The sequence below is a fragment of the Myotis lucifugus genome, unplaced genomic scaffold, assembly GCF_000147115.1.
Source record: "Myotis lucifugus unplaced genomic scaffold, Myoluc2.0 scaffold_19, whole genome shotgun sequence".
NCBI classification, from domain to species: domain Eukaryota; kingdom Metazoa; phylum Chordata; class Mammalia; order Chiroptera; family Vespertilionidae; genus Myotis; species Myotis lucifugus.
Genome location: NW_005871067.1, coordinates 9354356 through 9369519, shown reverse-complemented (window position 1 = coordinate 9369519; position 15164 = coordinate 9354356). Strand labels below are relative to the sequence as shown.

The 15164-nt window shown below is 39.4% G+C and overlaps 1 protein-coding gene across 1 annotated transcript in view; it reads left to right on the top strand.

Annotated features, from left to right (window-relative positions):
* FREM2 (FRAS1 related extracellular matrix protein 2) overlaps window positions 1-13227 on the top strand; it is a 381530-nt gene extending 368303 nt beyond the window's left edge. Inside the window, 6 exon segments of the mRNA XM_014453017.2 lie at window positions 1233-1360; window positions 1450-1584; window positions 2308-2434; window positions 3228-3415; window positions 9584-9730; window positions 10930-13227. Of these exon segments, the coding sequence (XP_014308503.1) occupies window positions 1233-1360; window positions 1450-1584; window positions 2308-2434; window positions 3228-3415; window positions 9584-9730; window positions 10930-11442 (1238 nt within the window). The 3' untranslated portion in view covers window positions 11443-13227.
* The last annotated feature ends 1937 nt before the right edge of the window (window positions 13228-15164 follow it).

The following is a 15164-nucleotide window of genomic DNA, read 5'->3' as shown; positions in this document are numbered from 1 at the left end:
TTCTGCAACACTGGAGAATTTCGCTCTTTTAAAAAATACTTAAATGCCCGGCCGACGTGGCTCAGGGGTCGAGGGTCGACCTATGAACCAGGACGTCACAGTTCGATTTCTGTGGATGTTTTGTATTTTTTTACTCCTTTGTTTAAGAGACCATCTTTATTAGGGCTGAGCCTCCATCCAAGGTCCTGTTAGAGATGCTGTGAGCTGGGCTCAAAGTTAAAAAAAATTTTCATTTGACTCTCCATATTACTAAAATGATTTGCATATTTTCATGGTATGCCAAGTGATGCCAGATTGGTAGTGGAAAATAATTCACTCACTTTCTTCTATGTCCTTCTTTTTCTAGGTGGGAGCTCTAAACAAAGGAGAAAATAGGGCTGAAAATTAAGGAATAAAAAAAGTGTTCATTTATTTTTTTTTAATATATTTTATTGATTTTTTACAGAGAGGAAGGGAGAGAGATAGAGAGTTAGAAACATCGATGAGAGAGAAACATCGACCAGCTGCCTCCTGCACATCTCCCACTGGGGATGTGCCCGCAACCCAGGTACATGCCCTTGACTGGAATCGAACCTGGGACCTTTCAGTCCGCAGGCCGACGCTCTATCCACTGAGCCAAACCGGTTTCGGCATATTATTTTTATGATATTGAACTACAAGAAGTACAGAACAAAAAAAAAAAAATCATTTATCTTATTGTAATTGACAGTTCTGGAAAATAAGGATTTCCTAGCCTTTACAATCCCCATCCACATGTCTACCTTTCTAATAAATTGAATCTTTGTTTAGACATGATTGCAGCCAATCTAATTACAATTTGATTCCATATGTAAGTTGGGTTTGCCCAGCTATGTGGATGCTAATAGACTGGGAAGTTCAGCTAATAGTTTTGGTGCACAATAAATGCACTCACATGAGGCTTTGTTGTACTGTTTTGCCTCTCTTGAAACTAGCCTTGAACTATTTGAGCATTTCTGCACAAGTATCTTTTGACAGAATTATACAGTGGGAAAAAGCACTGAATTAAGAATCAGAAGGTACAAAACCTAGCTGTGTGATCTTGGGAGAGTTACACAGTTTCTCTATCTGCAAAATGAGAATATGAACCCTGCTATTTTGTAGGCTCGTTATAAGAATAAAAGCAAATAATGTATTCTAAAATACTTGAAAACTCTAAACTGTTATGTACCCTTTAAACCACCATGGCATTATTGTTATTGGCACTTTTCTAGGATCCTTCACAAGATCAATGATTATGTCAGCTGATCATCCAGAACTGACTTTTTCCCTGCACCTAATAAGGAGTGAACCAACCTATAACCAGCCAGTCCAGCAATGGAGCTTTGTCTCTGATTTTGCAGTAAGTGACTAAGGCTCTTACTTCATTTTCCTTTTCTGTTACCTCTGATTGCACCTCAGATTTTTAAGTACCTTCTCTTTTCCTCAAAGGTACGTGACTACTCAGGAACCTATACTATAAAACTGCTGCCATGCACCACCCTATTGCATCAGAAGTATCACCTGCCTGTCACCTGCAACCCCAGAGAACCTGTCACCTTTGATCTTGACATCCGATTCCAGCAGGTATGTCTCATAGGATTATTTTCCTGTGACTTGTAGAATCCCACTATGTTATTTGTTTGGTTTACTTTTATCAGTTAAAAAAATTCACACAGTGATTTTAATTCCTGTATCCTAGGGGGAAAAAAGGAAGTCAGACATATAGGAAGTAGGAAGAGAATTGCCTTTTATCAGTTGTTAGTTCAATATATAAAATCCATAATCTAAGAGTATGCAAGGGTTAATTTTTAATTATCTCTTCCTGGAGTTTGCTGCCTTAGAGATTTGAGAATTTTCCCTTGTTCTTCTGCATTTCTTTATCTTGTTCTTAACCTTTAAGAATAAATATTCTGTAGTTCATGCCACCTCAAAGTACCTAATTGCCATATATTAGAAGAAATGTGAAGGCACTTTTTGTCTAAGAATCAATACTAAATGTTTGCCTGCCACTGACCATGATGTTTACAAGTCCCTTATATACCCCAATAAACCTATGGAAATGGGCTCAAGCAAAGCTATTTAGTCTCATTCAAAAAATGAATTAACCTCGATAGTTTAGCCTTCTCAAAAAGGACAAAACCAATATTACAATTCCCTAAATTTATTTGGTTGGACCTGAAAATTACAATACTATGTTTAGTATTTTACATATCAGTGTACAGTAAATGTGTGTATCTGTGAATAATATGTTTGTGTACCATCAGAATAATCAACAACATATAATAGGGCTTTTACACTTCGTTTTAGGTCAGTGATCCAGTGGCGGCTGAGTTTAGCTTGAACACCCAAATGTACCTACTCTCCAAGAAGAGTCTCTGGTTGTCTGATGGATCCATGGGATTTGGGCATGAGAGTGATGTTGCTTTTGCAGAAGGTATCACTTTACAAATGAGGGGCCTGCTCTGTATGTTATACATTATATCTGTTGTGCTTTGCTTTATTAGAATTGTGTTTAGGAGAAAAATTGTAACCTCTTCTATGGTTTTGAGAATATAATTGAGTCTTTATCACTGTGGTAGGGCTGGGAGAGGGGGGTGTCACTGGAATTGGGTTTATGTTACTGAATGATTTTAATTTTTGGGAATTAATCTGTTTTTTCCTTACCTAAGTGGATTTTTTTTTCTTGAATGTATTTTCAAGTTTTACAAACTCAAATATTGCAGCTACATGAAGTTGTAAATGCCTCATGGGCCAGCATTGTGATTTTCTTGCCAAATATCTAGAACATGTGATAAGAGTTCAGTAATGACTGTGAAATAGATACTTGAATACCAGGGAATTTCCTTAAACCCTCTTTCACAATCAGATAAAGTTAATTCAGCTTTTTATTGATGTTTTTAGTGCTATTCTATAAAGTACTAATCTGCATTGTACCAACTAACTTATTTATGTAAACTAAGAGGTCAAGTTATAGGCCAAGACTTGAGATTATTCCACTACTGGCTAAATATGTGAAGGCCAATACATATTCAGTCACTTGTGGTCATTCTGCAAAGTGGTCATATATAAGGCATAGGAGTAAAATAGATCCTGAAGCTAATACTAAAAGGTCTTCTGCATTTGATGCCATACTAAGAAGAGAAGGAAATTCTCTCTGGTGTCATTAGTGTCACAAATTGTTTGCAGTGTTACATAATAGAAATAACATTTTTGCATCTCTGTTTCAGGTGATATTATTTATGGTCGTGTTATGGTAGATCCTGTCCAGAATCTAGGTGATTCCTTTTACTGCAGTATTGAGAAGGTGTTTCTGTGCACTGGAGCTGATGGCTATGTTCCCAAGTACAGTCCAAAGAATGCAGAATATGGCTGCTTAGCTGATTCTACTTCACTCTTATATAGATTTAAAATTGTGGTAAGTGTGGACTTCAGTCAAGATAAAGTAAATGAATGCTGTACTTACCTCCTCCCATAACCACATCAAAATTAAAACTAAATTATAGAACAACCACCCTTGAGAACCACCTGAAGACTAGCTTAAAAAACTACTATAACTAAGAAGAAGCCACATTGAGACTCATAGGAAGGATGGAAAAGCAAAATGGGCTGATCCCACACCCATGAGTGGCTGTTAAGAATAGGGAAGGATACCTTGGTTGTACAGGTTCCCCCAGAGGAGCAAGGGATGCTATCCCCACACTGGGGTCACCAGCCCAGACCCCCCAGTTTTGACAGTCGAAGTCCCCATGACATATGGCTATGAAAATCAGCAGGGTTTCCTTCCAGGTGAGACAGAGGATTGCTGTAGACCGACCCTCTTAAGGTATCCTCTTAAAGGTCCTGAGCACAGACTCACTTGCTGACACTCATGCTACACTCCAGTGAAGAAACAGTAGATCAAAAATCACCAGGGACTCAGGGACATACGGGAATTGTGTAGCTTCACGGCAAGGGGTAGAGAAGCAAATCTGTTCAAGACTGAAATGCTGGCAGGCATCATTGTACCTTTGTTAAGCCCTTAATCCACACAGCCATCAGGTTCAGGGTGGAACCAAATCTGAGTCTCTAGTAACCTGCTAACACTTCTTGCCCCACCCTGGTGATTCCTTGAGACCCTACCCAACTGACACACCTGAATTGAACCTTTTTCAAATGTTCCTAAAATCTGTCAAAGATCCACAAACTCCTAAAAGCAGAGGCTAGCCTGGGCATGTCTTACAAACTCCTAAAAGCAGAGGCTAGCCTGGGCATGTCTTATACCACTTATTAAATAGCCCCAAGCACAGTACTAGTGGCAGCCAGCCTCAGTTCACAACATAGCCGCTCCCAGGTGCCCCCACACATAGGACTGGCAGCAACAAATTACAGATCATTTTGTAACTCCTACCAGGTGGCCTGCACTGGCCACAGAAAATGGCTGATGTTGGCCTGTACCAGAGCCCCTCCCAAGAGTTCCCAGAACCAACACAGTAGCTAACTTCATGTCGTACCAGAGCACAACCCAATTAACTCCACAAATGACATACAGAAAGGGTGTACTAGACAGTCACCAGAGCCCTGCTAATGCGAATCTCATTCTGTGGGGTAAACCCCTGCACAACAATTCATCCACTGTATTCATGGCTAGTCCTACAGCCAGTCAGCCTGAGGGTCTATCTGACCCACTGATGTGCCAATAGCAATCAAAACTCAATTACAATAGGAGAGCATACACAACTCACAAAAGAGAGACCCTGAAGCACCCAGCTCAGGTGACCAGGCTGACTGTGCCACAGGACACCTACTGCATAAGGACACTCTGCCAAGAATGGGAGACATAGCACATTTACCTAATACATAGAAACAAACACAGGGAAAGCAGCTGAAAAGAGACAAAGAAACATTTCCCAAATGAAAGAATAGGGCAAAAATTCAGAAAAAAAATGGAGACTAGCAAACTACTAAATACAAAATTCAAAACACTAATTATAAGGATGCTCAATGAACTTAGGAAAGAATAATGAACTCAGTGAAAACTTATATAAGATGGAAATCATAAAAAAGAACCAGTCAGAAATAAAGAATATAACTGAAATGTAGATAGAATCAATAGCAGATTAGAAGAAGCAGAAGATCAAATTAGCAATATGAGAAAAAAGATAGTGGAAAACACTCAATTGGAACAGAAAAAGAAAAAAACGAGGATAGTTTTAGGAGCCTCTGGGACAACATAAAGTGTACTAACGTTTGCATCAGAGAAGTACCAGAAGAGCAAGGGATTGAAATAAATCTGAAGAAATAATAATGGAAAGCTTTAACCTAGCAAATTAAATAGGCATACAAGTTCAGAAAGAGCAGAGAGTCCCAAGCAAAATAACCCACATAGGGCACACCATAATTAAAATGCAAAGATTAAAGACTAAAAGAATCTTAAAAGCAGCAAGAGAAAAGTAGCTCCCATAAGGCCGTCAGCTGAATTTTCAAAAGAAACTTTACAGGCCAGAATTAGTGGGGTGATCATATTTTAAGGTATAGAAAAGTTGAATCACTATATTGTACACCTGAAACTAACATAATGAATATAATATTGTATACCAACGTTACTTAAATAAAAATATTTTAAATGGCCAGAGGATCTGAATAGATACTTCTGCAAAGAGGACTTACAAATGGCCATTAGATATATGAAAATATGATCAAAGTCACTAATTATCAGAGAAATTAAAATTAAAACCACAATGAGACACTGCCTCACACTTGTCAGAATGGCTATCATCAATAAATCAACTAACAAGTGTTGGTGAGGATGTGGAGAAATAGAAAAACTCATACACACAGAATACAAACTGATAGTTGCCAGATGGAAGGGCAGTTGAGGGGCTGGGTGAAAAAGTGAGGGGATCAAGATGTGCCAATTGGCAGTTACAAAATAGTCAGAGGGATATAATATACAGCATAGGGAACATAGTCAATAATATTACAGTATTATTGTCAGGTGGGTACTACACTTATGGGGGAAATCACTTTGTAAGTTATATAAATACTAAAGGCCCAGTGCACAAATTCATCCACAGGTGGGTCCCTCGGTTTGGCTAGCGATCGGGGCCAATCAGGGCCATGGGAGCTTGGCCGGGAAGAGGGGCCATGGGAGGTTAGCCTGCCCGGGGCGGGGAAGGCCACAGGAGGTTGGCTGGCCAGGGGAAAGGGCCACAGGAGGTTGGCTGTGGGAGCACACTGACTACCAGGTGGAAGCTCCTACATTGAGCATCTGTTCCCTGGTGGTCAGTGCGCGTCATAGCAACCGGTCAACTGGTTGTTCTGTCACTTAGGCTTTTATATATATAGATCTAACCATTCTGCTGTACACTTGAAACTAATATAATGTTGAATATCAACTATAATTAAAATGACTTTATTTATTTATTTGTTTGTTTGTTTATTTATTTATTTATTTTTATTGTCTAAAGTTTTACATATGTCTCCTTTTCCCCCAATTGACACATCCCCCCAGACATTCTCACCCGGCAAGCCCCCACCACACCAGTGCCTGTGTCCATTGCTTATGCTAATATGCATGCATACAAGTCCTTTGGTTGCCCTCTAACCACCCCCTACCATTTGTCTCTAAATCCATTCTTGTTCTTCAAATTATGTTGATCATTATATCCCACATATGAGTGAGATCATGTGACATTTATCTTTCTCCTACTGGCTTCTTTTGCTTAGCATAATGCTCTCCAGTTCCATCCATGCTGTTGCAAATGGTAAAGTTTCTTCTTTTTTATAGCGGCATAGTATTTCATTGTGTAGATGTACCAGTTTTTTAATCCACTCATCTGCTGATGGGCACTTGGGCTATTTCGAAATCTTACCTATTGTAAATTGTGCTGCTATGAACATAGGGGTGCATATATCCTTTCTTATTGGTGTTTCTGGTTTCTTGGTATATACTCCTAGAAGTGGGATCACTGGGTCAAATGGGAGTTCCATTTTTGACTTTTTGAAGAAACTCCATACTGTCTTCCATAGTGGCTGCACCAGTCTGCATTCCCACCAGCAGTGCAGGAGGGTTTCTTTTTCTCCACATCCTCGCCAGCACTGGTTGTTTGTTGATTTGTTGATGATAGCCATTCTAACAGGTGGTACCTCATTGTCATTTTGATTTGCATCTCTCAGATGATTACTGACTTTGAGCATGTTTTCATATGTCTCTGGACCTTCTGTATGTCCTCTTTCAAAGTGTCTATTTAGATCCTTTGCCCATTTTTTTGATTGGATCGTTTATCTTCCTTTGGTTAAGTTGTATGAGTGCTCTGAAAATTGTGGAGATTAAACCCTTATCAGAAATATCATTGGCAAATATGTTCTCTCATGCAATGGGTTTTCTTGTTGTTTTGTTGATGGTTTATTTTGCTGGGAAGAAGTTTTTATTTTGATGTAGTCCCATTTGTTTATTTTCTCCTTAATCTCCATTGCCTTAGGAGCTGTGTCTATAAAGATATTGCTACGACATATGTCTGCTATTTTGCTGCCTATGGAGTCTTGTAGGATTTTTATGGTTTCCCATCTTACATTTAAGTCCTTTAGCCATTTGGAGTTTGTTTTTGTATATGGTGTAAGTTGTGATCTAGTTTCATTTTTTTTTTTTTTGCGTGTATCTGACCAAATTTCCCAGCACCATTTATTGAAGAGACTGTCTTGTCTTGCCTCCTTTGTCAAATATTAATTAAGCATAATGGCTTGGGTTGATTTTGGGTTCTCTGTTCTGTTCCATTGGTCTATAGAGCTGTTCTTGTGCCAGAACCGTGGCTCCTCTATGTCATAAGCCACAACCCTGTTTTTAACACTTGGAGTGCGGGAAACGAGTTAAGTCGGCTCGCGTGAATTGCGCGTACTCCGCGGGAGCCGTCTTTAACTCGGTTCATATAGATTTGCGGTGGAGTGCGGGAAACGTGTAAACTCGGGCCGATTGTAACTGCGTATTACCAAATATTTGTTTGTAATCCACCCTTTTGGTGGATGGAACAAAACCAAAAGACAGAGCCATCTTATATTTTGGCGGGAAATTCACCCCACACCGGAGTGTTAAGCAGGCGGGATCTCTCTGCTCCCTTTGTTTCTCAGCCTGCCTTCAGTTGTATTTACACAAGAGTCAGTTTCTGATACAACCCCTCGGTGGCAGTGTTTCTGTATTGATATCCGGGGCTAAAAGGCCCCTCTACTTAGTGTTTAGATTTTTCTTTCCCTGCCGCACTTAATACTGGGTTGGAGGGACAGACTGCCCCAGAGCTGGTTTCCTGTTTGTCTCTCCCCACTCTGATCCCCAGTTTCCACAAAAACAACTTTCTCCTGCAGTCTCAGTGAGTATTTTTAATTGGAAGATCCTATGTATTGGACTTAGCAAGCAAAGCAAGGAGTTAAAAAGGAAAAAAGCCAAAGGAAGCGCGCAAACTCTTTTCCCCCTGGCGCTGTGCAGCCAGTATAGAACTTCAGGCTGCCTTTCTGGGCCCAGCCCAACTGTGGGCTAATATCTAGAATCCCCTTCTGCCAGCAGCCCTGTGGACCCCCTTCCACATTCAAGGGCTACACTGACCCCAACGGCTGCAGATTTTGTGGGGCACAGTCTTCTTCTGAGATTCTAGTCCCCACTACGTACATGTACATTTCTCCCTCCAGCCTGGATCCCAGATCTCACCTTTCTCTAGGCCAGCGGTTCTCAACCTGTGGGTCCCGACCCCTTTGGGGGTTGAACAACCCTTTCACAGGGGTTGCCTAAGACCATCGGAAAACACAAATATAATTACATATTGTTTTTGTGATTAATCACTATGCTTTAATTATGTTCAATTTGTAACAATGAAAATACATCCTGCATATCAGATATTTACATTACGATTCATAACAGTAGCAAAATTACAGTTATGAAGTAGCAACAAAAATAATTTTATGGCTGGGGGTCACCACAACATGAGGAACTGTATTAAAGGGTCGCGGCATTAGGAAGGTTGAGAACCACTGCTCTAGGTGATATCTGACCTTTCTGTCCATGGATTGCCTCACCAGCTGTGTCTAATTCACCAATTCTGGGTGGGTGTTGTTTGATTCAGCTGTTCCTTTTATCTGCTCTCTGAGAAGGTGCAGGGCCCATCCACATATTCAGCGCCGCTTTGTCTCCCACTGGACAGACTTTTTAAGTACCTGTGGTCGGGGAGGCTGGGGTCCCGGTGTTCATCGGTTCGCAGCTGAGGCAGCTGGTCCCTGGGCATTCTATTGTAGGGTCCTGGGAGGTATATGAGGTCTCCCTGGTTGAATGTAAGGCTGGGCTTCCAATCACAGCCGCTCTCCCCTTCAAGATGGTGCAGTCTCTGCCAAAACTACATTTTTTTCATTAGAGTAAGTGCTTTGACCCAAACAATGAACTAGGTACATATTCAAAGTTAAGCATTTTTGTCTTATGTTTTAATATAATAACATCTTTTCAAATGAAACTAAATTGTGACATTAAATGGTAATTTGTACTTGTACAAAATTAATAGGAAAACATTCTAAGCTTGCATGATTTGTCATTTTCTACAGCAATCCTTATTTTTCTTATTTCTTAAAGGACAAAGCTCAGCCAGAGACACAAGCCACCAGTTTTGGAAATATTCTGTTTAATGCCAAACTGGCAGCAGATGACCCTGAAGCTACTCTTTTAGTGAATCAGCCTGGATCCGATGGATTCAAAGTGGACTCAACACCACTCTTTCAGGTGGGCCAATACCAAGTTCTCTTACAATAGCTATGTAACCACATGCAAGTTACTTAATATTTAAATGCCTCAGATGTCTCATTTGTAAATACAGTAATAATAATATGTCATTTGGTTTGTGTGAACATTGAGTAAGGCATGTAAACCACAATCAACCATACTGCACACATGGGTGAGCATTTAATTAACACTAGCAATTATTATTTTTATTAATGTATTATTATTTTTTAAGTCAATTTTTAATAAAGATCCTTATTCAGCCCAGAATAAATCTAAGTCTGATGGGTGGGAACTCTGCTTTCCTTATGCAAAATTTTCTTTCTGTTGACTTTTCATGGCCATTTTTGTGTGAACTGCTGGACTCAGACAAACAATGTGCACAGCACATAAATCTCTACTCTCAAAAACTTTATAAACCAAGATAAAGAATTATAACCTAGAGATAGACAGTAAAAACAGACACAGGTGACCATAACTACACTGAGCAGATAAGTAAGACAAATTCAGAGATGTGTTCACATTTTGAATCCTTGGGACTTTTAGGATATTTACTAAAAATTGTTCAGACAGAATGGGTCAGAGAAATGTGTTATCCTTATCCAAACTAAAGAGAGAATCTTAAGGAAACACATTTTGTTATTCTGAAGTAGAAGTATATATTTTTGTTTCTGTTATTACTGTTAACTCTGGAAGCATTTGACCTCTTCTAAATCCTAAAGGCTTCAAAGGACCATCAGAAAACCCTTCTTATCAAGTTCTGGAAAAGCAGAAAACTTTTCTATAGTCTTATATGTAAATATGCAGCAGAACATACTAGAAAAGAGGTCCAAAAGATCTGAGTTCTAGTCCTGCCTCTTCCACTTACTAGTTGAGTAACATTGGGCAAGTTACTTAACTGCTATGTATTCTTAGTAAGTTAGACTGATATCTAAGGTTCTTTACAGTTCTGACATCCTATGACTACAAGTTATAGATTACCAAATATTTACCGGCACATGCTCCCTTAATTGTTGAAAAAATAATTTAGAGTGTTACAGAAAACCTTGCACATACTACACATGCAGCAATAGTAAGTATATTAATTTTGCACACTAAATTAAATTAGCATTTATTATTACAGCCATAATTTCTCTTGCAAATAGTCATGAATTAAGTTGGCATAGTTACAATTTTCTAACAAACAGTGTTGTGTTTTTTAGGTCGCTCTGGGCCGAGAATGGTACATACACACGATCTACACAGTAAGATCAAAAGACAACTCCAACAGGGGCATTGGCAAAAGAAGTGTGGAGTACCAGTACCACTCTATAGTGAGTCCAGGAAAGCCCCAGCCAACTACCAAGAGCAGGAAGAAGAGGAAGATCAGGAGCACACCCCCACTGGTATGGGCAATTGGGGCTAAAAACAGCCGGGGAACAAACATCCAGCACATTTCCCTGGACCGAACCAACAAGAAGCAGGACCCCAAAGGAAGAGTTCCTCCTGACAGCATCCTCCCCTGGGAGCGCAACAGTCCCATCTCTGAGGTCAGCCTGGTCATGGTCATGGGAGGCATCGCAGTGGGATTACTCACTCTTGGCCTCATTGCCATTGCAGCAGTGATATGCAAGAGCAAGAGGAGTGCCAGGAGGAAGGATGCTCCAAAGGGCTCAGGCAGCAGCGAGCCCATGATGTCCCCACATAGCTACCACAGCGATAGCTCAGAGGTTTGATGGCCATGGGTGCAATTCAACATTTTCCTCAAGTGCCTCAGACTTAAAAGAACAGAAATCCAAATGCTTCTATACATGGCAGAGAATTGGGAACTTCTGTGACGAAGCTGCTTAGAGGACCTGACTGTGCTAATAAACTTTGATTTGAATTCTGTCTACTCTGTTATACATCAAAGGAAAAATTCAGACCACAGACCACATTTTTTCCTCTTGCCCAGAAAGCAGCAACAATGTATTCACATATACCCAGAGCTATAAGTGGACAGCAAAGAATGTACTTCTCATTTTAGGCATTTTAGCTACACAATGGAGATGAATTTATTCAAAGGTGCTGATAGACTCTCTGAGCCATTTCAGAGGCATCTATTGTATGAACTTTGAAGGTGCAAGTATCACATTGGTTGTATAACATTTTATTACTAGAAATATTGTAATTGGTAGTCTGAGAAAATAATGCACATTGTTTATTATGACAAGTTTTCTAGTAAGTGAAGACAGCATAGAATTATGACCAAGGGTAACTCAACCCACAGATCACCTTTTATACTACTTGGGAGGGAATAGAAGGAAAAATAAAGGGAAAGTAAATCACTAATTTGAATTTGAATTGTTTCTCATCCTCATCAGACCCTCCTTGTTTAATTTCCTTATTTAATTTTTAACTAAACTGAAGAATATGTTAAGTCTAAAGGGAATTGTTGAAGAGAGACTGCTCTGTTTTGGTAGAAAGTGAGAAATAGTAGAGTTCTTGCATGATCATATACCTAATTGGTGCTCAATATTTGTAGAAAATGAGAGGGTTGGTGACATTTTGACAGCAAAGAAGTGCCATAGAGTTAGATTCACATTTACAAGACAATCTTCCCTAAGAACTGAGCCTAGGTGTTTTCAGTATTGAACCCACAAGTGATAATGAGAAACATCGTTATCTGAAAGAAGAAAGTGGTGTTTCTTAACATCATATGTTTAACCAAAGTGCTTATTATACATACTTTATAGAATAAAAAAAACATTTTAACAGATGATAATAGTACATTAGTTTAAACCTCAGAGTAGCATAATCACATGACCATGTCCAGAATTTCAATTGGCCATAGGACATTATATTACTTTCTAATCAGCATCTGCTCTAAACCCTGGAAATCTCTGCAACTGTCACTCCAGAGTTCTTGGTGGTGTCCAGCATCATCCATCATATTCTTCTTATATCCAAAAGGAAAGTATCATTCTTTGGCATCTCTAGTTGAATAACTGATGCATTGTGGTCCTCTCTGTACCTAAAAATATAATTTATAACACTGTTTAGTGTGTTAAAAACCAAAGAACTTGATTGAATGAACTTACTTGGCAAGCCTCCCATTGCCTTTCTGAAAAATGTGCTTTCAGCAAATAGCAAAAATCTTGGTTTGAAATGAAAAATGTCAGCAGTTTTATCACCAATCTTTGAAAAGCTAGTAAATGTATTGCAAGCAAAAGTAAGGTCAGTGGGGAAAGAGCCATACCTGAAAACTAACCTTTCAGTGTTGCCTGAAATCCCCTTTCACTTGCAGCCATAACCTGGCCACAGTGGACATCCTGGTGGAATGAAGATAATTAGAAGACCAATCTTTCTCCAGGTCATAGAGGCGCATTTGTCTGGTGTCTGTGAACACACCAAACATCTCTTGCTTGAAAGAAAAAGAAGCTACAGTGGTACTGGGAGAGAGGTAAAAAGTATCTAATACTTGCCTCTCTTCTTTTGGGCAGTCTCTTCACATTCAAAGTCTTTTTAAAGAATAGATTTTCAACCAGTGTGTTGGGGCAAGCACACTGGTGGGCTGCAAGAATTTTAAAAACATTAAATGTCTGACTATTTAGTCATGGGCACTAACCTCTTTTCCTTTAGATTATCAAATAAAAAAATAACAGCCAACACAACAATAACCATCCAGTAGGAATAAATCTAAATTATACTTATTTTTTGTCAGAATGGCAAAAAATAAATTTTTTTGGTGGGCTGCATAATTTTAGTATTAGTTTATATGTGCCATGAGATGAAAAAGCTTGATAAATTGCTAGAGTAGTGTATAGTCTCCTTCCATTGGGTAATTTACAAATATCACCTACCACTCAACAATCCCCCAAAGGACTTTGATAAATATATAGCTCAAGAGTTCGCTCATCAAATAAATATTAATAATTTCTTAATTATCCAGTTTTCTTTTGCTTTGCCTTTTGACAGATGATTAGCTACTTCTTTGGTTATCTTATAGCTTGTATAGGAATATCTGGGTTAAGCAGCTTCAAATAGTTCATGGACTTGATACTTTTTAGCACTGGGTTCAATTTATGTAGACTGTTAAGACAAGTATTCTCAATTGACTTGTTATTTTAGTAGTTAAGATGCTCAGGGCCTGACTACCATGCAATCCTGGGGGGTGGTAGGGGGTCTCTGTCACTAAATATAGTAATCAGTGAAGCATCACTACAAGAAGTCTGTTTTAAACTTTTGGGCCAAGTTATTTTTATACCAAATTTCACTCTACAATGAGTTGTTCTAATGAGACTACTGTATATGAATTAGAGAGCTTATAAAATACAGAATGTGTCTATGCTTTACAAACAAAGAGAATCTGTTTCTCTCTGCATCATTTTCTTAATATCTATATACTTAATGTGTGATTTAACATACATTAATCATAAAAACTCTTTTTAGTGGAAAAAAGTATCAGACAAAATGCTTCATTACTCAATAAAACAGACCCTTATTTTCTTTTTTAAACTTTATTTTTCAATTACAGTTTACATTCAATATTATTTTATATGAGTTTCAAACTATAGCATAGTGGCCCTAGCCGGTTTGGCTCAGTGGATAGAGCATCAGCCTGCAGACTGAGGGGTCCCAGGTTCGATTCCAGTCAAGTGTATGTACCTTGGTTGTGGGCACATCCCCAGTAGGAGGTATGCAGGAGGCAGCTGATCGATGTTTCTCTCTCACTGATGTTTCTAACTCTATCTCTCTCCCTTCCTCTCTGTAAAAAATCAATAAAATATATTTTTTAAAAAAACTATAGCATAGTGGTTAGACAATCTTTAAAAAGTGATCTCTCAGACACTTCCAGTACACATGGCACCATACTTAGTTATTATAATACTAGAGGCCCGGTGCATAGATTCATGCATGGGTGGGGTCCCTCAGCCTGGCCTGCGCCCTCTCACAATCAGGTACCCCTCGGGGACATGTTGGACTGCCAGTTTCGACCCTATCCCCGCAGGCCAACCCCCAAGGGATGTAGCAGTGCTGAAGCGCAGGCGGCTGGGGAGGAGCCCCAACTAGGCCAGGCACAACTCCGCTGCCACTCATCCCAACCCCATTGCACCTGCCCCCGCCCCGCTGTGTTTGTAAAGCTTCTGGCTGAGCAGCACTCCCGCTGTGGGGGCACACTGACAACCAGGGGGTAGCTCCTGCATTGAGCGTCTGCCCCCTGGTGGTCAGTGCGTGTCATAGTGACCAGTCGACCAATCATTCTGGTCATTTCGGTTGTTCGGTCATAACGGTCACTTAGGCTTTTATATAGAGAGATTATTGACTATATTCCCTATGCTGTATTTTTATACCCAGACCCTTATTTTTAATTATTGTGATACTATCAGAACATACACAAAGAATAATTTCTCATAGAGAACAAGATGTAAACAATAATAGGTTCTGAGATACTCAGTAGCTTCTGACCCTAGTTAAA